A 26,217-nucleotide genomic window follows, 5' to 3' on the forward strand; every position below is an offset into this window, starting at 1 on the left:
ATAGACATGTTTTCAGCTTGTCTCAAATACCGAACAAGTGCACATGAGGAAGCACCAGAAAAGAACAGGTAAGATAAAAAACCAAGGGCACTCACACTTCTCTCTATGTAGGTTTAAAACACCTCAGAACTGTCCTGAAGAAAATTGCTGCCAAAAATTGCAAATGGTTCTTTACCCATTTGTGAGAAAACACCAGTCTGCTGCTTTTGCTGATACAGTTTTCTTCACAGAAGCAAGCAAGGGGCTGTGTTTTATATCTGGAAAGAGTGCTGATAATTGAGGGATGTTATCACCCTTTTAGCTACCATGAACCTCTGAAACTTTGAAATATCAATTAGTATTTTGTTAGATATCTATTTTCTACACTTCTTAAGCCACCTGACGTGCCTAGTTAACAAGGCAACTCTGGATACTGAACACTGAAGATCTAATATAATACTATGCCTCTGTGTAACAGACCTTTACACTCAGTTTACCTTTGTTCAGTCACTGTAAAAATAAATAGTGAAATACTTTTTGAGCCTGTAATCCCATGTCAACCCCTGCCAAAGCTAGCCACTATCACTAGAAAATGTTGCCACAATTTAGACTGCATGAGGTAACAGCAACAGAAAGACAGTAACAGCTCAAATAGAAAAAACATAAATGAAACAGACATTAAATACCATTCAGCACTTCCAGATGATGCACAAAGCAGGCTGTAATAATGTGCTACGAAGTAGAAGTTGATGCTTTGAAATTATTAGGGAAGCTGCTGTTTACATAAATTCATATCATTACCCCAGTGGCAGTTGACCACTTCCATGAGGGATTAACTTTGAAATAAGAGAAAGCCAGGAACACACTAACATACTTAGGAAACCTAACATATTGAACCAGCAAACATCCATGCTTGAGCTTCTTTCATGAATCAAAGATGACAAAGCCCTATTATCTTTTCCTTAATTTATACACAGCAACAAATAAGGCTGATGAGTTATGAAAATCGTAACATCAATTTAAAAAATGACATGGTGAAATTGATCTAAAAGAATGTTCACAAATGAAGTGAACATTTTGTCTTTCTATCCTATAGGATAAACATATAATAACAATAGAAAAGAACTGACAAATAGTCATGTTCAATCTACAGCAAAATGCTGTTCAGATAAAATTAGCTTTTGATCCATCAGAGATCTATTTCTTTCACTAAGAGGTTCATACAGGCTAGGCATTGGGGATGTATGGTACTCAACATCTATGGATAACAAATTCAAGTTAAACTTACCTAGTAACTAGAGTAATTGAACATTTGACAGTACTTGCCTACAAGAAATTTTTGAGATTACGACTTCAGAGATCACAATTAAGCCTGAAAAGAGACATGGCAGCAAAGTCACTTCATATTGGATATGGTTCTTGTGCAAGTAGACCTCATTTGAATCCAAGGGATTGCTTCTCTGTGTGTAGAAGAATTCTACCTTTATAGTTTTATTCTTATAGAGTAATTAAAATTGCTTGTGCTTTGATTAAAAAATTATCAATAAAATTAGATAGCCAAAAGAAGATACTAACAACTTGAAAATAAGCACTTCAAAAGAATGCAAAGTAAATTATCAGGATTCTTTTTAACCTACAGAGCCTTTAGGTAGGGTTCTAACTTCAATCTGTGGTAATTATTCTTTGAAATTTGCTTAGACAGGAAATGCTTTAACCTACTACTAACCACTACTTCTTTTAATTACAGTACACTAGAGAAAATTTTTATCACTATAACAGAAAATTTTTATTCAGTTTTGCTAAGGTTTAATATAATTTTGCTAGAGTGAAAAAAACCTAACTCAAAAAACAATTGATATTTTGAATAGAGAACTGCAATAATCCAAAGACAGTTTTCATCACAGTAAAGTATTTAATGACAAAAATCAGGGTTTCCAGTAGTAAGTCAAGAGAGCAGGTCCCACTTTTTTTTTTTTTTCTTCTCTCCCCAGAATAGCACAAAATAATTTCTACATCTTTGAGAACTTCCAAGGAATTGGTTACAATAGATATCAGCAAATATTACAATTCTGACATATCATGGCAAAATCTACCTACCTTTAAGATCAGTTTTAAGAGCACACATTTTTGTTAATATTTCACATAATACACAACTTTTGCGAGACACAAAAGTAACCTTTTATGACAGTTTGCAGTACAGCAGTCAATTCTAACAATACATTTTTTATTCTGTTCAGAACTTTAAAAAGATAAAGAAACTATTAATATTGTTACAATTTACAAATACATTCTTTCATATGAAACATTAATCTGAATCATAGTATATATTATATACATGACTATCTAATAATACTAGGTTCTATACACTACAAGCTCCAGAAGGAAACTGCAATGCTCTAATAAGATTTACCTTTGGATAAACATTTATACACCTTGATTTGTTTTCCCTAAAAACTACCAAACCTTGTAGTTTAATCAACAGAAAAAACAGAGTAAACACACAAAACCACTTTTCCTTCATTCAGAAGACTTAGGTTACTTAAAGTTCCCACAGTAAATGGCTTTTGATGGTTGGATTAAAGTCCTGAGTTATGACAAAAACAATACACTTAACTGGAAGATAGGAAATAACCCCAAATGCTGAAAAACTCAGTGGGACTAAACCAATGTTTAAGTACAGTTCAGCTCAGAAGAGGTTTGGATCTTGGCAGTGCAATTACGATCTTGTCCTGTCCAGCTGATATTTATGTAAACACTGGAAAATATATGCCTTTTTATCTACATTTAGACAACTAATTATTTTCAGGCTTATCTTACCTGGGTTTTAGACATTTCTTAATTATTTGCAAGCTTAGAGGACTGGCTTGATGACAGCACCTTCTCTTGAGAGAAAGACTTGTGAGGTTAGCAGCAGAATATAATTTTAAAAGAATGGAAAATATGACAAGAAGACAGCTATGTGGTCAAAAATGTACTCCCTGACTGATTTATAACCCATGTTAAAAAAAAAAAAAATAGTCTAGCATTTTGTATCCAGCAGAAGTTTAATTTCTGTTTAAAAAACAGATACTGTTTTCCTGGTTAACTGCAGAAATACCCAGTCATTACAATAGCATTCCAACATTTCCAGGACAAGCATTACTTACACATAACACAAGAGTGTTGAGAACTTGTGTTATTAATGAACCTCTTCTGATTTATAACAGAAGTGGCCAAATTCCCTTTCAGTAGGTGCTAGATTTGGTAACTGTTGGAGCTGGTGCTAAATAGAGCTAAATGATCCTATGGTACTACACAAATGACCCATTCTCTCAATTCCCTGTGTGAAATTAAATAAAAAGCTTAATACAAAACTGTTTAAATTACAGGAAAAAAAAAAATCCCAAAACCAAAACAGATGTTAAGTTGGAATGCAATCAGCTAACTAGACAGTGTGCTTATTTCAAATGAGAATACTTTCCAAAAGGCAAGCATCTTTTTACAAAATGGGCATTTCCATGAAATTTTTAGTTATTTCAGCTTGCAGTAAGTATTCTCAATTACTACAATAGCTTTTATCTCTCTTACAAGCACTGCTCTGAGGATTTTAGACTGTTGTGTCATTAATAATGCAAAAATCATATTCTACAATGAATACAGTACATTAACATAATGCCAGCTTTTCTTGGCTAAGATGAGGGCAAAAATGAAGAGTAGGCATTTTCAGGAGATGAAGGCTGTACCTTCTGCAGGAATTTCTTTTCTAGCTTACTGGTTTAAAAAAATAAAAGTGCAACCTCTTTTTCTTTTTTTTTCCTTTTCATTCTTGAAGCATATTAGACCATCTTATAAATGTTAAGGAAACAGCTGTGAAGGAAAAAGGTAACCTATTTATTTTTGTAAGAGAAATACAGTGCATATATTGCATATAGTGAATACAGATGAAGTAGTCATCCTTCCAGTGATAACATATTGAAAGCTGAGACTCAAACTAGAAGTTGATTCTAGTGTACCAAGACATGCTTTTTTGAAAGCCTCTATATTAAAAATCAGACAACTTGCTAACAGAGAAGTCATTAAAATCAGACACATTTCTAAAGTGTTCCAAAAACTGTGGAATTTATGAAAAACAGATGTCTTGAAAATAGTGCACTCTCATCTTCCCAGGCCTTTGCAGTCTCATTTACATGGGCCTTTAGCCACACAGTTATAAAGAAATGCTATTTTACAACAAAACTGCTAAATTATAGATTGTGTTTGAGGCACAGCTATGTGCGTATAGATGTAAAAATGACTTTTTCCCTCTATTTTGAAACTTCAAGCATACATTTGCTAGGTCTCAGTATACTATTCAAATAATCAGTCTGAAAGTGAGCATAGGAACATGTAAAATACTGATATGAATGAAATTTAGATATGCACTTCTGAATGCTGGTGCACATGCAACACTTTCCTACATTAGAAGAAACAATTTTTTTCTGTTTCTCAGGTCACTTTGTCCTCCACTATAGCTACAAACCCAGATGGTTAATTGTAACATTCATTCACATTCTGCTGATGCTACATTAAATGAAGAAAATTATACCCCTTCTTTGGATTTTATTTCCACATACATGTCCACAATCAGTTCAATCCTTTTTTTTTTTTTTTTTGTACAACCATGGAAGAATATTACTATTTTAATCCTGATCAGCTTGTCATTTGGTCCTTTTCAATGTCTGCTTTCACTCCTGTAACAACTGAAATACAGGTAGAAAGTACCGCAGGACTGTGTAGCCATATTAAAAAAGAGGAACAAAAGGAAGTCAGAAAAGTAGAAACGCAACACTTTTTCCTGCACAGAAACTGAAAGAATGCATCTCCACTGAATGGGAAGGAAAAAGCACACAGAAGAGACTGAATCTCCTGTGAAAGTTGCTGATTGTAGCCTTTTCAGCTTCTCTTGAGAAGATTTCAGCTTTGGGCAGTATCTCAGCATTTGTGCTTCATGGCAAGCTGAAAAAGAAAGAAAAAAAAATAATTAAGGAGATATCACCAAGAACGACAGCTGTATCAACTTAATGTGGCTAGTCTGGATAAGAGTTTGTAAGACCAATTCCTCAAAAGATGCCTGAAATCCACTAACTTCTTTGCACAGGGATATACAGTCATTCCCCTTCCTGGGACACACAGGCAAAGCCTCTCTCTGCCATGCTGAGGAGGCAGGATTTATCTGCTTTCCCAGCTATGTTTCCTAATGTTCCATTATTTTGCTATCTGTGAGGAAGGCTAGAGCAAGGCACCAGAAACAAAGACATGCTTAGATGAACAGTAATTTTGATCCAATTATTTTGATTATTAACTACAATCAGAAATTCCAGATAATTAATTTTAAACACCTATTTAAGAGCTCTGACACTACAGAATGATGAAAAATAAAGGACTGATTGCCTTCCCACCTCTGTGATTACCAATTATTTCTATTTCAAATAATTCAAAAATGCACTTAACTGGGAATGAGAGGGAGAAGAAAGAGATGAAAAGAGTTAAAACCTGTATAAAATGTGTATGCAAATGGACTTTGCAAACCAAGCAGAGAGCTTAGTTCCATATAATAAAAAATTGCTATCTGTAGATAATAGCATGCTAACAATGCTGAGATGAGTGAATCCTCTGGGAAAACACCTAGAAAACAGAACTGGTAGGGGCAGTTAAAATTCACTTATTTGCTATCGGTGAAATGATGACCAATAAATGATTCAAACTAAATTGACATAAACCTTTGATACTCAAGGATATAGTTATAAATATGCTTTTCAAAAAAATTAATATTTGTAGTGATATACTAGAATTGCATTTCAGCATGAAAGAACTTAAACCAACACTTTTCTTTCTTTCCTCAAACAGAATATTTTTTTTAATTGTGTCCTTGGCAGCCAACTCTGAGAAGTTTTTATTATACAGAATTTATAAGTTTGAGATCCTGTGCAGTCACCAACAAATGGAAAGGATGTTTTAGAGGCAAAGAAGGTGTCACAAAGAGGATTTGATACACACCCTGAGCTAAAGTCAAGCCTTTATACAACTAAGTATAGATACATGCTTTCATTCAACAAACTCTGACAGCCAAATGTCTGACTTCAACTTACTGAGTCTTATCCTGCTGAAATCTTACCTTATGTGCAGTTTCTGCGAACTGCTGAGCACTGTTTTTCAGCTCCTCTGTCTTTTCTTCTGCACGACCTAGCCTTTCACCACGCTCATTCAAGGCCTGACTTGCCTTCTGTACTGCACTTGTCACACTGTCTGCTGCTGAATGGAGTATGCTGTTTCCTGCAACAGCAAAAGAAGCCATTAGAGCACTCAAGTATATACATACTTTGTATTAAATACAAAGGAGTACATAATAAATACATAATAAATACATAATAAATACATAATAAATACAATGGAGTATGCTGTTTTCTGCAATAGCAAAAGAAGCCATTAAAGCACTCAAGTATATACATACTTTGTACTAAATATAATTAATTGAATGTATCATGTTCTAGAGCTGGTGTGCTATCTGGACTGGGCTCACTTCACAATAATCTCTCTTGAGGTGGCTGTAGAGAGTGATGAACTCTCCTCTGAGCCTCCTCAAGGCTGAACAAGCCCAGCTCCCTCAGCTGTTCCTCAAAAGACAAGTTCTCTAGATCTCTCACCAGCCTTGCCGCCCTTCACCGGAAACACTCCAGCGCTTCAATGCCATTTTTAAAGTGAGGGGCCCAAAACCGAATTGTGGCACCCGAGGTGTGGCCTCCCCAGCGCTGAGCGCAGAGGGACGTCCCTGTCCCGGTCCTGCTGGCCACACGATGCTGACACGGGCCAAGATGTCACCGGCCTGCTCGGCCACCTGGGCAGCGCCGGCTCCCCTGAGCTGGGGCTGCGACCCAAGGGCAGCCCCGGCACTCGGCCCCAGTGAGCCTCAGCTGCTGTCCTTAGTCTGAGCCCCGAGTCTGTCCAGCCCCTCTGCAGAGCCTCCTTCCCTCCAGAGGACAATACTCCCACCCATCTTAGTAACATCTCTAAACCTGCTAAGATTAGATGTGCCCTCAATCCCCACATACATATCATCACTAATATGTTAAACAGGACTGGTACTAAAACTGAGCCCTGGAAAACACTGCTAGCGACGGGTCGCCAAGTGGATTTAGTTCTGTTCACCACAACTCTCTGGGCCTGGACATCCACCCACATTTTTATTCATCAAAGAGTCCATCCATCCAAGCCACAGGCAGCCAGCTCATCCAGGAGGATGCTGTGGTAGATAGTGTCAAGCACTCTACTGAGTCTAGAGAAACAGCATTCACAGCTTTCCCCTCATCTACTGAACAAGTCACTTTGTCATAGAAGGGTACCAGGGAAGTCCAGCAGCACCTTCCTCCCATAAATCCATGTTGGTTGGCCTTTATCTCCTGGTTGTTCTGGCTGTCCTCATTTTTTCCCACAGCATTAAAACCAAATATATAATGCTCTTAAATGAATTATTCTGGTAAAGGTATGAAACAAATTCAAGCACTACAGCAAATCTACTGTTAAAGTCTGTTCTTACTAACTTACAAAGACAAGTGAAAACAGACGCAAACACACTGCTTTTATCTGAGAAGTGTACCTACTTCAAAAATATTCTTGGGTTAAAAAATCAAACCCAAACATTAGTTTAAAGGGCAATTTTGCTACTAGTTTGCTGTAGTTTAGCCCTAGCCAGCAACCAAGCACCACACAGACTCTTGCTCACTGTCTCACCAGCAGGACCAGGGAGAGAACTAGAAAGGCAAAAATTAGAAAACTCGGGTGAGATACAGACACTTTAACAGAGAAAGCAAAAGCTATGCACTAAAGTAAAGTAAAACAAGGAGTTAATTCACTCCTTCCCATCGGCAGGCAGGGGTTCAGCCATCTCCAGGAGAGCAGGCACCCATCACACAGTAACAGTTCCTCATAAAAACAAATGTGATTACCCCAAACTTCCTCCCCTTCCTCCTTCTTCCTCTCACCTATGTACTGAGCATGATGTCATATGGTCTGGAATATCCTTTTGGTCAGCTGTCCAAGCTGTGTCTCTTCCTCCCAACCTCCCATGCAGGACCAACTTCCTCGCCAGCACGGCCAGTACAAAAAGCAGAGAAGGACTTGGTTCTGTGCAACTCAAGAGTTGCAAGACCAACTCAGCAATAACAAAAACATCTCCATGTTATCAACCCCATGTTCACCACAAATCTACCACACTGCCCTGTACCAGTCACTGTGAAAAAAAATAATACAGCTGAAACTAGTACAGTTTCATCAGAAAAAAGAACAAACAATCCTTTCAGATACAATTTTCAAACAATAATCCTTTCCTTAGAAAGGCCAAACAATCAATAATAGTGAAACTGAAGGCTGCCCTGAGTAGCCTGTGGAGCATGGTACAAGCTACATATGCAGGAATTCCTGAGATAAAGAAAACTGCCTTACAATTTTATTAAACTAAAACTCAACTAAGTATTAAACTATGGAGGTGAGGGAGAGACTTAAGAACCTACACAAAGTGACTCACATATGATGAGTCAATATGAGAAATAGCAATAAAAGAACACCTTGGCTTTCTAAATACCAATATTGTTATATTTTGCACATGAGGAGTTAAAAAAAAAGTATATGTGGAACTGCTACAGGCTTGGGGTTTTGTTCTATTGTTGCATTTAGAAAAGGAATATAATAGCTGGCATTCTTGTTGAAGAGATTCATATCTAACAATACTGTGAGCTGGAACTTTGCAGAGACAGAAATTAATCTTTTCAAGTGATCTCTGTTCAGAACCTGAGGAGTTTGATTGTAAAACCAAACACCTTTACATCCTGCACATTTTCTTAATTTGAAATTTTTCAGTCAATTGCTATTTCGTTCATAATTTTTTTAAGGAGATTATTATTTTGGCTTCTGTTTGGGTAGCTTTTCCAATAAACACATGTACTGAGCAACACTGCACTGGAAATAGTTTTCCTTTTTCTGGTGGTGTGATCTAATGGCTTTGGCCTCTTGTATAATGTTAGTTCTCTAGGACAAGAGTTTTAAAAGCTCCTAACACTGAATTAAATCTGTTTTTTTACAACATCACAAAGCCTCTGCTGAATTCAAGGAAAGCAGGCTATATGGATAAACTTATAAAACTAAGCATCTTCCAAAGTCTTAAAATGTGCTGGGCAGCAGACTTTAACATATTTCTGACCTTCTGTCATGTAAATAGAAAACCACAGGACAAAAATATTTTTTCATTTTCTATATTCCTAAACATAATCTTTATTTTCTATACTTCTAAAACTGTTTGTAGATTTATGGCCAAAGATTGGTATCTATTTCTCCACATTATTTTCAGCAAAGAAGAATGAACTTGAAAGTTTGGCACAGTGACAGTAACTGTTTTTCCCTCTAACTAACACAATATTGGGTTTTCTCCAGGTAAGATCTGCTGTATTTTCCCATGAGCAGTGACTTACAGAGAAGCTGCTATTCTGAGACTGTTCTGAAGAACTTCTGGAGTATCCTTACCAATGGAATGTCAGTAAAACAATAAAAAAAAAATCTGCTCTCATCTATGAGCAACTCAGAAACCCACATGTCAGAAGTCTACAGAATTTCATCAGTGTATTTCTAGAGCATGTGTAGGTGGTTGCTGGTATGACTGACTATGCCTCATCCCTGTATTAGTATCACTGCAGGAATAGCAACACTTGCACTGGATGTACTGGACAATCACTCTTATGAATACAAAATATACAACCTGCAAAACTTTTAAGCTGTTCTTCAGGAGGTAACTATTCTGATTCATAATATCCTGAGAGATGTTTTCCATGTCAATGGATTCCTTTAGGATTTCAGTAAAGCTACTCAGACTGTCTTATATATCTTATATATATGATATGTCTTTCACAGGATCCTTCTGGACAAAATGCCCAGCACACAGCTGTATAAACACATCATGTGATGGGTGAGCAACTGGTTTATGGCTCAGGTGCAAAGGGTTACCGTGAATGAGGTGACATTACACTCGTGACCTGTCACTAGTGGGGTTGTGCAGGGCCCGATTTTCAAAATCTTCAAAAAGGACTTGGATGCAGGACTCGTGTGAGCAAGTTTTCAGACAATACTAAATTGGGAGGAGCTGTTGACTCCCTTAAAGGCAGAGAGACTCTGCAGAAAGACCTTGACAAATTAGAGGGCCATGTAATCACCAGCTACATGAAGTTCAACAAAGGAAAGTGCTGGATTCTGCACTAGGGATGGAGCAACCCTGGATTTATGTATAGACTGAGGAAGAAGATGCTGGAGAGCAGTGCCATGGAAAGATCCAGGTCAATGTCAAGTTGAATCTAAGTCAGCAGTGCTCTGGCAGCCAGGAGGGCCAAACCGGTCCTGGGGGCCATCAGGCACAGAATGGCCAGCCAGGCAAGGGACGGATTGTCCAGCTCTGCTTGCCTCATCCTGTGTGCAGTTTTGGGCACCACAACACTCAGAGGATATGACGCTACTGGACAGTGTCCAAAGAAGGACTACAAAGGTGGTAAGGGATCTAGAGGAGAAGTCATACAAGGAGTTTGGCTTGTTCAGCCTGAAGGATACTGAGGGCAGACCTCACAGCAGCCTACAAGTTCTCATCAGGGGAAGAAGAGGAGCAGGCACTGACCTCTTCAGTTTGTTTTTGATATTAGAAAAAAGTTTTTACCCAGAGGGTGGTTGGGCACTGGAATTGGCCCCCAGGGCAACGGTCACAGCACCAGCCTGACACAGTTCAAGTAGCATTTAGATAATGCTCTCAGGCACATGGTGTGACTCTTGGAGAGTCCTGTGCAGAGCCATGAGCTGAACTTTGATGATCCTTGTAGGTCCCTTCCAACTCAGGGTATTCTACAATTCAAGCTGTATCAAGAGGCTCTTACACCCTATGAAGTCAGCTTCAGCACTTTTATCATGCAGAATGAAAAGTACATCCTTTAGCCCCATACCCAATACCTGAAAGATACAGGAATACTGTCATAATCAAGTATGCAAAGAAACTAAATGGTCTCTAGAGATTCCATTATTTAGATTGCATAATCTGTTTTATCACACGTTCATAAAAGGTTCATTGCATTCTCTATTAGCCATATCAAATATATTTCAGCTCAATGCAGAGATTTATCTTTAGATTTGTGATCAGATTCTACAGTGACTGATTTGCAAACACAAGCATTAAATTTTAATTGTACATGCATTAATAAAACATTTAGCAACTACCTATTTCTGAGAAGGAAATAAATGCAGTTAACTTTTATTATTTGTTATTAGTATTCTTGCTGTTAGCGTTCATTTTCATACTGTTGCTTTCAGTAAAATCTTCTATCTCAACCCCTAATCTTTGCCTTTTGTGCTTTCTGCTGGAGGAGGATGGGAAACAAACGCTGTCGCAGTTTTGGTTGGAACACAAGAGAGAGGAATACCATTCCTAAATCACAATGTTGCTATAAAAGACAAAAAACAAGACTAAATAAATTTCACACTGATCTGATTTGAATGTTATGTTTCAGGAAAACTTCTGAAGATCTAAACAAAAATCAATGGAAAATTATGAACATTACAAAAATGCAAAAATCAGCCAATGTTTTCAATAAACCTTTTAGAGCAAAATAAATATAAGTGATACTTATCTAGTATATTTTCCAAGTCTACAATACTGTTTGTGGCTTTGGGGCTTTCTTGAGTCAAAGAGTACTTTTCATATATCTTGACTAAATTATTTCCATAAACTTCTCAAAAAAAACCAAAAAACACTCCTACTTTTAGCTCAAACAGTATCATTGCCAACATATCAAATACATCTGGATGATTTCTGCTGCTTTAACTCCCACATTTAAATATATGCAAACCAGAAACACAGAAATGAAAGAAAATCAACATAGACAGTTAACCAAAAGCAGCACATGAACAGAAAGAATGACTTCTGCAAACCATAGGAAATAAAATTTAATTAAGTCGTGAAGATGAGGTCTTAAAAAAAACATCCAACAAAACCATGACAAAATAAAATACCTAAATTACCTTAAGGGTTCAACAATTCAGTATTTTTATTGTTCACAAACACAGTGTATTCACATTTCTCAGAGTGGCTTGCAAAATCCCAGATCTAGAAACAGCTGTATTACAAAAAAAACAACGCTAATTATTCTACAAGGCACTAGAAAATTTTCTTCTATGGGCAGTTAAATAGGACAAGCTTTCCTGCTGCAGTCATAAGAAAAAAGAAGTTTTATCTCTGATGCTAGTGTCCTTTTATTTTAGATATAGGGGCATTAGAGTAATGCAAATAAGATTTTTTCATTGATGAGGTATCTTAATAACTAAAATACCTCCTGCTCTCCTGAGATTTTCTTTTATTCAGTACTCCACGGCAAGGATATAATGTAAATTATTAATACTTTTGAACAGCTTAATTCATTACAGAGTCAAATTTCAAGCAGTAGAATCAGAAAAATTACTTTGGCATTATCTTTGCATCTTTCTATTATAGGAATTTGTCTCTGATCATTACTCTGGTCAAAATGTTATTAATCTTGGGGTGGGGGTGAGGTATGTGGATCATGCTGTTAGTTTAACTATATTTTTAGCAAATTTATTCTTTTAAAGCAAGTATCGTCTTATAGCTATATCCCAACAAATTAAAATCAGTATTAAATTACATTCAATCATGATGATTAATATTAAATTGGGGGATTGGGCTAGTTGATCTCCAGAGGTCCCTTCCAACCCTAACAATTCTGCGATTAGTGCTTATATTAATGACAAACCATTATAGTCAAGATTATTAAGTTCACATAAATTTGCACCTTTGGGAAAAACTTCATTTCTGAAGATCCAAATGTGAAAAAACCCTGCAGGAAGAAAGTCTTCTTTGTTTTGTAGAAAGGGTAATTTCCCTTGGGAGTATAAAATCAATAATGTCCAAAAATCTTACTGTGCAGTGACATTTACCCATTACAACAATTTTGTGTTAAAGAGGCTTACTCTGGAAAAGTTCTGCAATTCAGCAGGATCTCATATTACAGCCAACCTGACAAGAAGCAGAATGTGTAATTAAAACATAGAACAGCAGCTATGCACCATGGCAAGCTTCTGTTTAAGAATGAGCTGACAAATTTAAATATTAATCTTAAGTGCTGCTCCCCCGTGGTCACAAGTGAGAGCTGTGACTGAAAAAACCTGCAAGCTTTTCTGATTTTGATCAGTTGACAGGTAAAATAATCTGGAAATGGTTGACTCCTATGTCAATTTCTACTGACATTGATATCATCCTATAAAGAAAAAGTATGTGGCTTTTTGGTTAAATCATTCCAGCCATTTCTCCCATTAGCAAAATGCTGCTCTTACTATATTTCTTCATGACCACAAGCTGAAATATTCAAACAAGTTTGATTCAAAATCAGACTATTTTTCCATAGGAAATATTCAGAATGATGAAACCTTTCATATAGAATAAGAAAATCCCCCAACCAGTGACTACTATAAAGAGTAATGTTTAATATTTTAAAGAAAAAAAAGCCTATAGTACAAATAATGGAAAATAATCAGTCATGACCCAACACTCACCACTGGCCTAATGCTCAGCTAGTCCCTGAGCAATGTCTACCTTGGGAAAGGGCAATTTCTCCTCCGGTTTTATTGCAAAGCATGCTGTCACATGGCATGGAGCACCTCCCTGGTCAGTTTTGGTAAGCTTCCCTGTTTGTGTCCCCTCCCAGGCCATTTGCTGGGGGGCAGGCAGAAGGAGGAGACCATGAAGGTCTTGACACTGTGTAAGCACACCTCACCTAAAACACTGGTGTGTTACCAACACAGTTTTGGTCACAAATCTAAAATACAACACTGTACTGGCTGTTATGAAGAAAAATAAGCTCCATCTCAGCCAAATCCAATAGAAAGCCCAATACACTTTTCCCTACCAAGGCAGTCCAAAACACGTCTCCTGCTGCAATTTTGTTGTTTTGTTTCAAATTGAATTCACCAAAGTATTGACATTTCTTTTAGGGTGGGTTAGGAGACTTAGACAGCCACATGCCCTGAAAATGAACCACAGAATTTTTCAAAACCAAGGTAGTTCTTGCAGACATTGTGTCAATACTATTGACTGAGCTTCTGCTTAAGTAGTGTTAATTATTATTGAGAAACATAATGCATTAACCTGCCACAATGGAGGCATGGAAAACAGTGCATTTGTCAACAGATTCCTAGTTCTTCATCAGGTAAGTGACTGAAAATTCTATGTTTGCTATTTAAGCAGCATATTCAAAATCACCAACTTCTATTACCACATAAACTGAAAATAAAGTTATGGTTCATGAGTAAGAATGAAGACTGAGTAAGAACTGGTCAAGATCAGGATGTAATCAGTCAAGAGTAATGGTTGGAAAACAGCAAATGAAAAATGAAGCATGTGACACAAGAGTGACTGGCTGTGCCAGCCCTTCCTCAGGGTAATCCAGGAGCTATATGTTTATAGGCAATATTTTAGCACCATCCCAATCATGTAAGATTGGCATATGTTTATGCCTGAATAGTTTTTTCTTCTAATTATGCACATTACTCACATCTGTTTCAATCAACCACTGTCAATAAAAAACAGCTTGAATATTGCTCTTATAGACAGCATTTGTCTGATCTCTTCTTCCAGCCTCCAAACTGTACTGAACCACTGAAAACAACACTTTAGAATGAAGTGAGTGACCACAGAAAGCTCAAGAGGCAACTACCAGTTTTGCTAATCTGAAAGTTTCTCCTGGTGTGTCAAGGTTCAGGTGACTCCCACATATTAGTTATATTCACCATTTAAAATCATACATTTGGTTGGAAGAAAGAATTATGCCATAAAAAAATAAATAAAAAGAGCTGCTCATTACTGCAACACAGCACATGAAGGCAAACCTCTTCCACTGCTAAGACTGCCATGAAAGTGCTCACAATAAGGAACGACTTAGTCTGGAACAATACCTGAGAAACCAGCACACACCACAATAATTATAAAGGATTAGGTGAACTCTAGGCTTCTAACTCAGGATGCTACAGTATTTAAAAATCAATGTATTTAAATTGATGAAGTTTCTACAGATGGTGGCACTTGACATACCCATTAGCTGCCTCTCCTTGCTGAGCATATTTGTTTGGTTGAAATCATCATTACCAGAGACATTTCCTAGACTAACATTAACCCATGGCTGTCCATCACATCTGTAACACAATAGCTGATTATAAAGATCCACAGGACAAACATGTTCTTCCCCTCCTTCTTCCCTGTCTGTTACACATCCTTTCATGCATATTGGTGCTGTGCTGACAGCCTTGGTTAAGAGCTTTCTTGAAAAAAAGAAGGAAGAGCCACTAAAAAGACCCAAACAGAAAAAAACCATTTCTGACCTCTCTTAAACAGCCATGTGAAAGCCTTATTAAACAGCTTGAGATAATATGCAGAAGATTATAGAAACAGTACTTCTGTGATTGTAATCCTCTAAGATTATACACTCTTGAAACTTAATGAATTCCAGTATCACACAAATGAAATGTTCTCTAGATAATTTCAATATTTAAATTATCATCCAGAAAGGACAACTAAGTGGTCTGAAAGACAAAACATTTATAAAAAGTAGAATCTTCACTGAATTTCCAGCTTTGAAAATTTGAATCTGAACTTGAATGTTAACATCAACTTCTCAATTTATCTTTCAAAGATAACTTACTTCCCAACTTATATTTGATCCATAAAATCTAGAAGTCTCAGAGCCTGGAGAGCTGGATTGCCATGAACTTTCACTCTCTTTGAAAGTAAATAAAACACTTCTGTAAATCTTTGCACCTGAATTCGGAAAGTTTATCACCTTCAAAAAGCATCAGTTATCAAGTCTGGTAATTATTTTGATCTAAGTGGTACATATTTTGCACTTAATTTAGCCTTTACTAGTCATGAAAACTTAAGAGTCATTGTACTACCAAGGGACACAATCAATGGTTCCACCTTTGTAAAAAATCTTATTCTGCCCTGAGAAGTTATAAATGTTTCAGACTAAGAAGTGATCTCAAATTTAAACTGGTTACAGTACTTTCCCCTGTTCCCATGTGGGCTAGGCAATTTCTTCTGACATATCTGGATCTTTTAATATCCATCAATACAAAAAATGGCCAGGAACAGATTTAAATATAAAAAGGTGGGCAAATGTTGTGTATTATGTTTATGCAAAGAGACTTAAAAATTAGTCTAATAAGTATTTTGTCCAAAGCATGTAAGACAGAAAAAATAAAATAATAAAAAAACCCCAGTATAATCGCTCTTTAAACTTCAATAAAACTATTCAGATTTGACCCCATACATTTCTGTCTTCCTGAATTGCAACACATGAAATAAAACCTGTAATATCAGTCATAGTAACATAGACTATTTTATATTGTAGTACATTTTAATACAATCCTAGTTTGTCACTTCATTGCTTCTGAACATTATTTACATCTCCACACAATTTATTTTGGTGTATCTGAAATCTTGTACCTTTAAGGCCAAAACAGGGCAAATTTATCTCAACTCTTATATGAAGAAAAAGCATATTTTATTCCTGCTAGTAATTAAATAATACCTATGACACTGGGAGTTAAACAGATGCTTGCAAATTATTTCTAACAATAACAAAGAACACCTTGTGCATCACAACATTATACTTCTAAAAGGTCCTACCAACTACAGAGGATGTAGAAGTCATCCTGACTGCTCAGCATCTTCATTAGCAAGCAGCAAAACAAGATAAGCCTTATTGACAACAGAGATAAATTTCTTCCTCTGCTCTCATTAGCCGTGTCAGCTCCTTAGATTTGCAAGGTACATTTTAAGATGGGGAGAAAAAAAAAAATAGTCTAGTGGGTAACATCCCAGTTTTGGCCTTGAGTTTAACCTATTTTCCACCAAAAAAAGCCAAAAAAAGAAAGGTATATGCTTTTCCTGCATTGACTGACTGAGGAATGTGTATATTTCAGATTCCTGCAATGCCTTCAGCCTATGTAGCCATTCCAGAGGTGAAGTGCTTCCTATCCAGGGTCTTGCAAACAATTCTGTCACAGCTGCACCCAGAAGAAGCTGTGAAGTCTGAGGACTTGTGTAAATGCTCTGATTTCCAGACTGTTACAACTCAATTAAGATTAGTACTCTACTCACTAGCTGAATTATGCTTGACATGTTTGCACGAGCTTTATTAATCACAACTTTGTGAAAATCTTCTAAATGAGAAACTGACAAAATAAACTTTTGGATCACTATCGAGCATGAACCTTGTAGAGCAATCACAGTATCCAGGTCCTCAACAGCCAACCAACTGTGAGCTGAAGCTCACAGTGAATGAAGAGTAAATAGTAAATAAGACTATCCAAACAAGGTCTTCTAATTTCTTATGTCAATATGGGAACTGTGAAAGATAAAGAAAATTCTAAAATGCCTCAGAATAGAAATGACATATGCTATGAAAGTAGAGAGACATTATACATACTGAACTGATCCTATCTGTGTCAACAGAAGAAGTTCAGAAGTCTGAAAATGTCAACACTAGTGAATTCCTGCTAGTCATAAGGAACTACAATGTACTAAGTTTAGAATGATTTTTGGAATGGAGACCATGCTGGACAACAAGTACAAGATAATTCACACTTCCTACTGACTTTGTTCCAATATACAGCAATGCCATTGCCTTGTGACTTTCATAGGGACTGATAATGAAAAACATGGTATACAGATTTTTCATACAGAAGATCAAGAGGTGCTTCTTTAGAGAGGTCCTTTCTGATAGACACTGGAAAGAATCCAAATTGAAAAAGGTATCAAAAGGATAAATGCAGGAACTATAAAGCAATTCATTAAGCACAATATATGTCTGCTTATTTCAAATGAGCTAGTGGCTATGTGATTTACAAACAAGATGTGGTAAAATATTCAGCGCAGGGTCATTAAGACAAAGCTGTTATTTAATGCTTAATTTGAGTCTTCTGGTCTCAAGTAACCTGAGAATTTATGTGAATTCTTAGACCCTTATTCTCAAGGGTCTAAGATGCTCAGAAACATTGAGAAATGTATCTGGGTTCATTCAACAAAGTATGTTCCATAGAGGTATTTTGCATAGCTATTAATATTGATGCACCCTTGCATTCATTTTCCAGACTGGGAAAAATGCTGCATTAAATGATGTAACAGTGAATAATGTGGAAATATAGGAAATACTGGGTTGCAGGAATAGAAAAGGAAAATTTCAATTCTTGAAACAGTTGGGCATTCAGGTGGTGGATTTTTCCCTTTTACCGATGTGTCTATCAGCTAAGGCTGCTTTTTTTCCTTCTTTATAAGAAATAGAAAAGCAATTCTATTTTACATTTCTAATAGTTCTGAAATTGTTATGAACATGGACAATCACCTTCCCACATCAGAGGTCAGCTAGATTAAAGGAAGTTTTATATAGGATGAAAAATCTCTGTCTGGTCTTGCTTGGTTACACACAAAGGTGATCAGAAAATGGCTGTCACCAATCAAGTAATCAGCAGCACAAAACAGAACTGGCATCCATCTCACTTTAAGTAAAAACGGATGAATTCCAAAATGCTGTAAAATGTATATTCAAACCCAAGCCTATGATTTATCCATACAAAATGTATCTATGTAAGTATGAATATACTGAGTATGTGCAAATCAGACTTATAACTGCAAAATCTATCAAAACCACTAAACTAATGAAGCTAGGTGAGGTGAAACAGTGAAAGATATCTTAGTAAAAGAAATCAGGGTAAAAATGGCAGTGAATAGCTCTGCCACTATGATTGTAAATTACATTCAAGATAAACTCCATCTCCGGTTAAGAAGTGCCTCAATAAGTCCTTGAGGTAGGCTGACAGGACTGACAAACAGTGTTTTTTTGTTCTTACAAGCTTTCCCTTTTAGCAGTCAATTTAGAGCTCAGATTATATGCCAAATTTCTATGGAAAAAGATCTCAACTATTCTTATCCATTCTAATTTCAATGCATAGCTTTTATGTTTAAGATCACTAAAATACATATAGTTAAGTAAAACTGCAAAGCAGAATTAATATTGACATGAATATCCAGGGCATAAAAGCAAGCATTTGAAATTATTCTGGCAGCAAAAAATTAAGTTTCTAATATTTTAATCTCTAGAATGCAATAACTGAGTATTTGGTATATGTTGGCAAGAAATACCTAAATAAATTGCAAAAAAATTGTTTCTTTTTGGGAAAATAGCTAAATTTGATGGGTAATTTCAAACCAGCAAAACACCACCAAAATAACAGATACTGCAGATAATTAATCTTTGTTGTTTTTGGTGGTTTTTTTTTTTTTTTGGGTCAAATTAATTTCTATCAGAATTAACTTACATATGAATGTCTGCAAGAGTAGTATGTTCAAATACACACTTTTTTCAATATCTATCAGGCAGGAACTGAAGCAAACAACCAAGGTATCTGACAGGAGGGAGGGCAACAATTTTCTTTTTTCCCATCCTAATTCACAGAACCATATAATGGCCTGGGTTGGAAGGGACCTTAAAGATAATCTAGTTCCAAACCCTCACTATGGACATGGATGCCACCCACTAGATCAGGATGCTTGGGGCAATTTCTAACACAAGTTTTCGTTTGTCTACTTTAGTCAGTCATTAATCTTGCTGTGTATGGTAAACACCACTGTAGGCTTAGCAGATCTCAAATGTGGTAAGCCAACATAAGTAATACTGTATGGAAAAAGTACTCGTTACCATTCTCACACTGGCATTGTATTCTTGAGGGAAAAATAGGGATTCATTAATAACTCCTGCAGGGTGTCCTACAGGAAAGGTCACAAAGGTAAAGATGTCATAATTTTGGGTTTCCAAGAATATTTTGATTAATTCAGCAGAACAATTGTTAAATACCAATGTGTAGAGGTAGGACAAAGTTTAAAACCAAATGCATTTCTAATATGCATCTAAAGGTGGCAGCAAATGTTTGTTCTTTATTATAAGGCCAGAGTTAATCTCCAAAGAGCTTCAATAGCTGTATCTCAAGGTTCTATCCAGAAATGAGATTAAATGCATCCTCAATGTCAGTTTAATGCTATGTCAAGAATCAAGATGTTCCAATGAACGCAACCTCTAAGGGATGAAATTTCTGCACACCAGCCATCTCTAACTTTGCTTTGTATAAGTAATACAACCTGACTAACACGGCCACCAAATAATAACATAACACAAAGATACTCCAAATTACACACATTCCACTATCAGAACCTGTATGTTATAAATTTACACAAGGGGAAAAAACAGTCAAAAAAAGCCCTCTAGCCCCAAAACCTGCCTTTTCTCCACCATAACATCCAGAATGCATGTAAGCTACGGAGAGCGCTCACCTAAATTCTAAACAAAAGACAAACCTGAAATATTTCACATAAGACACTAGTAGGACGAATCCTGTTACAGTCTGCCTAAACTTGAATTTGTTCTTTGTTCTCAGATTAGCACCCACACCTTCAGTCAGTTCTCATTATTGCTGCAAGTACTGATGTCATTAATCAAGAGAGAACAGTCTAGCCTATTTAACTCTGCAGACTACAATTACATGACATGCAAATGAAAATAAAGTAAAAAATTATTCTGCAGAAAGAGAGTCAGTGGCAGGGCTCTGGTCTACAGGGGGAAGTGTGTGTGTGTGTCTGTGTGTAAGAGAGAAAGGAGGTAAAAGGAGGAAGGCCATGAAGAGGGTTGGGAGTTCCACAGGAACACGCTTATTTACTTAAAGCTAAGATCCTAAGCACTTCCTGCAGAAACAGGAGCAGCATGAATTTCACTTTCTTCACTCTTATCCTTTAGGAAAGAATAAGGTTCAATAAGTTAAGCAGGCTTGTAAACAAGCCCTTCAAGTTCTTTCATCTTCAGTTCCACTTAGGAAAAACTGTTCTTCAGTGGCATTTTTTTAAAAACTGCATTAGCTACAAGATATACATTACACATATGATGGGCATATCTATATAATTACTTAAAAAAAAACATGTGGGTGCATTAATATATATATATATATTAATTCTTTTTTGTTTTGTAGAGTATTAGAAGCTAAACTGCCTAGCCATCCAAAATAAAAAAGTTTTACTTTTCACATCCCCAGAAAGTTCACAAGAACATCACTTAAAATGTTATGCTGCCTTAGCTGAGGAGATTAAATGACAAGCCTCATCTTGAAATCTGACTCCACTAAGAGTTAAGTATGATTCAAACATACTGTTTTGACTAGTTAGGAAAATACACCAACATAACAGCAACAACAAAATAACCCAAGTTGTAAATTCTCAACTGCATATAACAAATTTCAAACTATATTCTCAGGTCTCTATGTTCTTTGGTTTGCTTAGCCATATTTGGACCTTACTTTCTCTAGTCACATGAATTTGAGCTTGACAATACATTTCAACATATATTCCAGAAAATAATTCTTGCTATTTCAGCTTTTGGACTAAATGGGTTTTGATACAAACAGCTGGCTCAGTGAGGCTGACACACAGCAAGTCTCTGAAACTTAGAGTCAACTATTACTTGGTTTGCAGGTTCTGTCAAATTTAAACCTACCCACAGGAAGCTTATCACCCAGCATGAGGAAAACGTTGAGAGCTGAAGAACAGCAGAAGCACTGTATCCATGAGGAGACTTATTAGCTCCTATACAATGTCTATATGCAGCACTGTGTATGTGCACAGTCAGAATGACATGCAGGGAATATGGAAATGGTCACCATCTGCTCCTGAGGATTACTGAATACTCCCACTTTATCTAGGAAGTTGTCAAAGGAAGAATGTGGGTATGCATCATGGGACATGGCAGGGTCTAGTGTGCTGAAAAAGTAGAAGTTAAGCATATATTTATGAGTCGCAGTAGTATGGTTTATTAATAACAACTTATTTGCAGGAAGAATGGAAGTGAGAAACATTAGCAATCAGATAACCAACATGAGACTTAACGTATGAAATAGAAAAATTGTACAGTATATCTTCACCCATTAATGCAGCTCCATCCTCACCACCACACCAAGAGCAAAGGAAATCCTATTAATACGAAAAAGCATAGAATGAGAGAAGACACAAGAAATTCTGCACATTTTTTTCTTCATTTGAAAAGACACTAAAAGAAAACTATTGATTGACAAGGTTATCTGTATGTGTTATCAGTTTCAGTAGCTAAAATGAAAGGAATGACAAGGTAACAAGAGTGTGATGTGGTGCTTGGTGCAGAAAAGCTGAAGCCTAGAAGTTTACTGCTAAGTTAGCATATTCAGACCCATGATTTCAAGATGTCATTAGGCTGCAAGCTTATCTGAACAGAGAATAAATCACATGCAGATCATTTCACATCCAACTGCAAAGTATTAAGCTTTGATTCACTTACCTCCCATAATTTTAGACTGGCAGTTGATAAATTCTGGCTTCCTGTCTGTAAGGTATCGCTGACAAGTGTGATGTAGAACCTGAAAGAATGTGCATTTTTCTGAAGCTGTGTTTGCTACCCATTGGTCAAATGCATTTTCAAATAGTAAATCAAATTCTGGGGAATCCTAGAAGAAAAAAAAATAAGACTGTTGTTATTCCAGTTTTAAAAATGATTTTGAGAAAGGTATTTTCTAAAATGTATTGTGTTGCAAAAAGTAGAAAGGTCATGCAACTAATAGTCATCCTGGTATTACTGCATATTTTTGAATGAAAAAGACCAAACAGGAAGGGTTTTTTTACTATTATTTTCAATGAGGAATAGTCAGCATTGACAAAAAACAAATCTTGGATATTTTGGCAAAAATAATTTAGATCAAAACATTAAAAGACAAATTCTCATAAGAAACCATTGCTATCTTCAGATATATAATTATTTGTGTCTTCTATATTATGCAAGCATTTATATCTCTCAATACAAAATCTATGGTCACACTATTTTATAGAAGATGTGGCTCTGCTCTCCATGCTCAACCGAACAAATAAGCTAAGTCTTAAGCAAATAATAAGTCATAGTTATTGTATTTAATACATTTTTGTGAAGTGTTTCAAAGGACTCGGGATAACATGAGCAAAAGGCCACTCCCAGAACAAATCACAGTGCAGCTCCAATTCAGATTCGGCTGCCAAAATAAAAGGATTTTATGCAAGAAGTCATGCTTTATATTTCATATTTGTGAACCTTTGTTTTGCAATGTAATCTAGAAAATGTTTTTCTCCAGCTGTTGACACTAGGAGTTCACAGGGAGAGAAGTTTGAAAGAAACATTTCTAAGCTTAAGAGCTTGGTGGGACTTTCAAACTGTTATGTACCTAGCTGCATAGCAGATGCTGTAAAAGGACCTAAAACTCTTGTCCCTTATCTATTTGTCATTTCGCTTTTTTTCATAGTTCTTTTACCCACACAAAATATAATTCCACTCCTTAGGCATAGGGCAGTGGCCAAGGGCTTCTTTTTTATACCAAATTTTAGGTAGTAACTAGACTTGGTACTAGGCACTTAAGAACTAAGACTTGGGTAGAGACAATTTGGTGCACCACAGTTAAGACACTTAGGTGGCTGATCAGAGCTCAACTTAGAAGGAACCAAGGGAGTTAGTCACAAAAATATTTTGCTATAAAAAGAACACTAAATCACTTTGTAAGCACATAGCATGAGCCACATTTTTAACTTCTAAGTATGTTGTTTTAGTAGTGGAGAATTGTATTCATAAGCCTAACACATATTACTACAACTTTGTCTTGAGATAGCTCAAGGTGGGCTGCATAGCCCAAATTAAAGGGATAATTCCACAACTATTTAATACAGGATTGATTTATTTTATTTTTTGTAGTTTTTTGTTTAAATCGGTGTTCATTTGCCATTTGTAGCTAAAGGACATTACCACATTTTCTAACATAAGATAAGAAATGCCAGAATATCTGAGGAAAGGACTGTCCTAGAAAAAATGCAGGATTCACAAGATTTCACAAACTTTAATCTCAGCAACCTCTTCTGTACTTACTTCTACCTATTGCTCTATCTCACAGCACAGCTGCATGCCAAAGTAGACCCCAAGAGGCTTAAAGCTGAAGCAAACAAACTATTAATTTGCTCTTCCCAAAGGAAAGAGAAAGCAATAAGGAAAGTATGGAAAGACAAGAAGAAAAAATCCATATGACTGAGCTTTAGCCTCCTCCCATGTTTCCCATTAAAATTTACTTCACATATTCCACTTATTTCTTTTTTTGAGAATTTGCACTTAAACCTGTATCTTATATTTCCAGATGCCTTTTGAATAGAAAGAATGCCTGGTTCATAAATCGGTTACATAAAAACACAATTCATTTTCTAGGAAACTGTTCAAACTCACCCGATTAGGGTCTATACCATTGACCTGGCGAAGCTGCTCGAGCATCCACTGCGTTCTCCTGACAAATGATGTGGAGCCTTCAAATTGCTTCACCTTTGTAATAGATGCTTGAGCTGGTTTCTTGTTCGTCACTGAACATATAGAAAAACATATACCTGAAATGGGCTTTGTGATTCAGGAACATGCTGTTTACTTCACATGTCACCCATTCTGACAGCAGAATGCATTATCTTTCCAGGATAACACACTGCAAAGCGTATTCCTTATTGTCAGAATGGTGGTATGATGCCAAACAAGCTGTTTAGTACTCAAAACTGGATATATTTTAGCTGTTATCAACTTAAGTTACCAAAATCCGGCAAAAATCCCCCAAACTACAGCAAAGGTCTTTCCATTTCATTCTTACAATTACAGAATCACAGAATGGCCTGGGCTTGAAGGGACCTTAAAGATCATCCAGTTCTTATCTTCCTGCCATGGTCAGGGACACTTGTCACTAGACCAGGTTGTTCAGATCTCCAGCTGCTCTGTCCTAAACATTTCCAGAGACACGACATCAACTATCTTTCTGGGCAACCCATCCCAGTGCCTCACCACCCTCCTAGTAAAGACTTTTTTTCCTAACATCTACTCTCTTTCGGTGTGAAGCCATTTTCCCTTCTCCTATCACTACATGCTCTTGTAAAAAGTCCCTCTCCAGATTTCTTGGATATCAAATTTTACAGATGATATTTAAATACTAAATGTCTAATCTCAGCATCTCCAGAAACTGGTTTGTTTGACATATCCAAAATCTACTTCTCCAAACTTCTCTATATAGGATTTTTAATAATCCATAAACAGCAGCTTTGTCTTTGGAGCCATTAGCACTCTGCACTGCAGTGAAAGATTCACATTACATTTCCAAACTTCATCACCTCCCAAAAATGCCTGTTAGTGATGAAAAGCATCTTGATTAGATGATTGTTTCTGTATCATCCAACACATAATGCCGGGAGAGGCCAAGAGGGCTACTCTTCTATGGAGGAACCTATAAGGACCTTGAGTATGTCATCATGTTAGGCAGAAATTCAGTCTTAAGCTACATGGTGCTTTTCCCTTCGGGAAAACAGCAGCTCCTCCTTTACATCTCATACTCATGATTACTGTACACAGCCAAACAGATCTAGTTGCATTTCACCTTTCGTGTCTTAGTATTTTAGGAAACAGCCAGCATTTCTATAGCATTCAAAAAACCAGCTACACACAAACCCACCAAACATGCTCTAAAACCATCACTTAGTCCATGACAGCTTGACAGTAATATGGCAGTCACTGTAACTCTGAGAAACCCTTTGGCAGCTGGGAAAACCATCCTCACTAGCTGCTCATTATATTGCTTAAAAAACTAGAGCATTTCACCAGCCACTGAGTGGGAGTTATCTTGCAAACACGAAAAAAGTATTTTCGAAGAAAATGAAAAAATGTGGAAGCAATTACATATACCTAGATACAGTCTCTCTCTGACAAATTATTTAGGCACTTTTGCTAAGACCTTACATAATCATTATCTATTTCAATAAAAGCCAATATTTAAGTTATGCTTCAATTTTAAGTGGGTTTTTTGTTTGCTTTGCCTTTTTTAAAAACTGTAACACTATGCCTTCAAAATAAAAAGCTGTAGCAGTGTGGACAGAATATATTTCTATGGAACTCATCAATAAATGGTAGGCTCATATGGCATTTCTACATGTCGTACATGGAAATAAGATTTCTTCTTTTTAAGCAACATCGTTATTGGTGAAGTAAGAAAATGTGTGAGAAATCAGCTACAGCAATTTATGATGGAAGACATTGT

General features: G+C 36.4%; 1 protein-coding gene across 6 annotated transcripts in view; it reads right to left on the minus strand.

The window, feature by feature from the left end:
• Positions 1–1,871: 1,871 nt before the first annotated feature.
• STXBP6 (syntaxin binding protein 6) overlaps positions 1,872–26,217 on the minus strand; it is a 91,941-nt gene continuing 67,595 nt past the window's right edge. For all 6 annotated transcript variants that reach the window (XM_085580423.1, XM_021539318.4, XM_085580422.1 and 3 more), the window contains 4 exons: positions 24,381–24,511; positions 22,431–22,596; positions 6,113–6,270; positions 1,872–4,953 (listed from right to left, as the gene is read on the minus strand). In XM_085580423.1, the coding sequence (XP_085436549.1) occupies positions 4,930–4,953; positions 6,113–6,270; positions 22,431–22,596; positions 24,381–24,511 (479 nt within the window). In that variant the 3' untranslated portion in view covers positions 1,872–4,929. The remainder of the gene's footprint in view (positions 4,954–6,112; positions 6,271–22,430; positions 22,597–24,380; positions 24,512–26,217) is intronic.

The sequence above is a fragment of the Lonchura striata genome, chromosome 5 (genome assembly GCF_050655825.1).
Source record: "Lonchura striata isolate lonStrDom1 chromosome 5, ASM5065582v1, whole genome shotgun sequence".
NCBI lineage: Eukaryota > Metazoa > Chordata > Aves > Passeriformes > Estrildidae > Lonchura > Lonchura striata.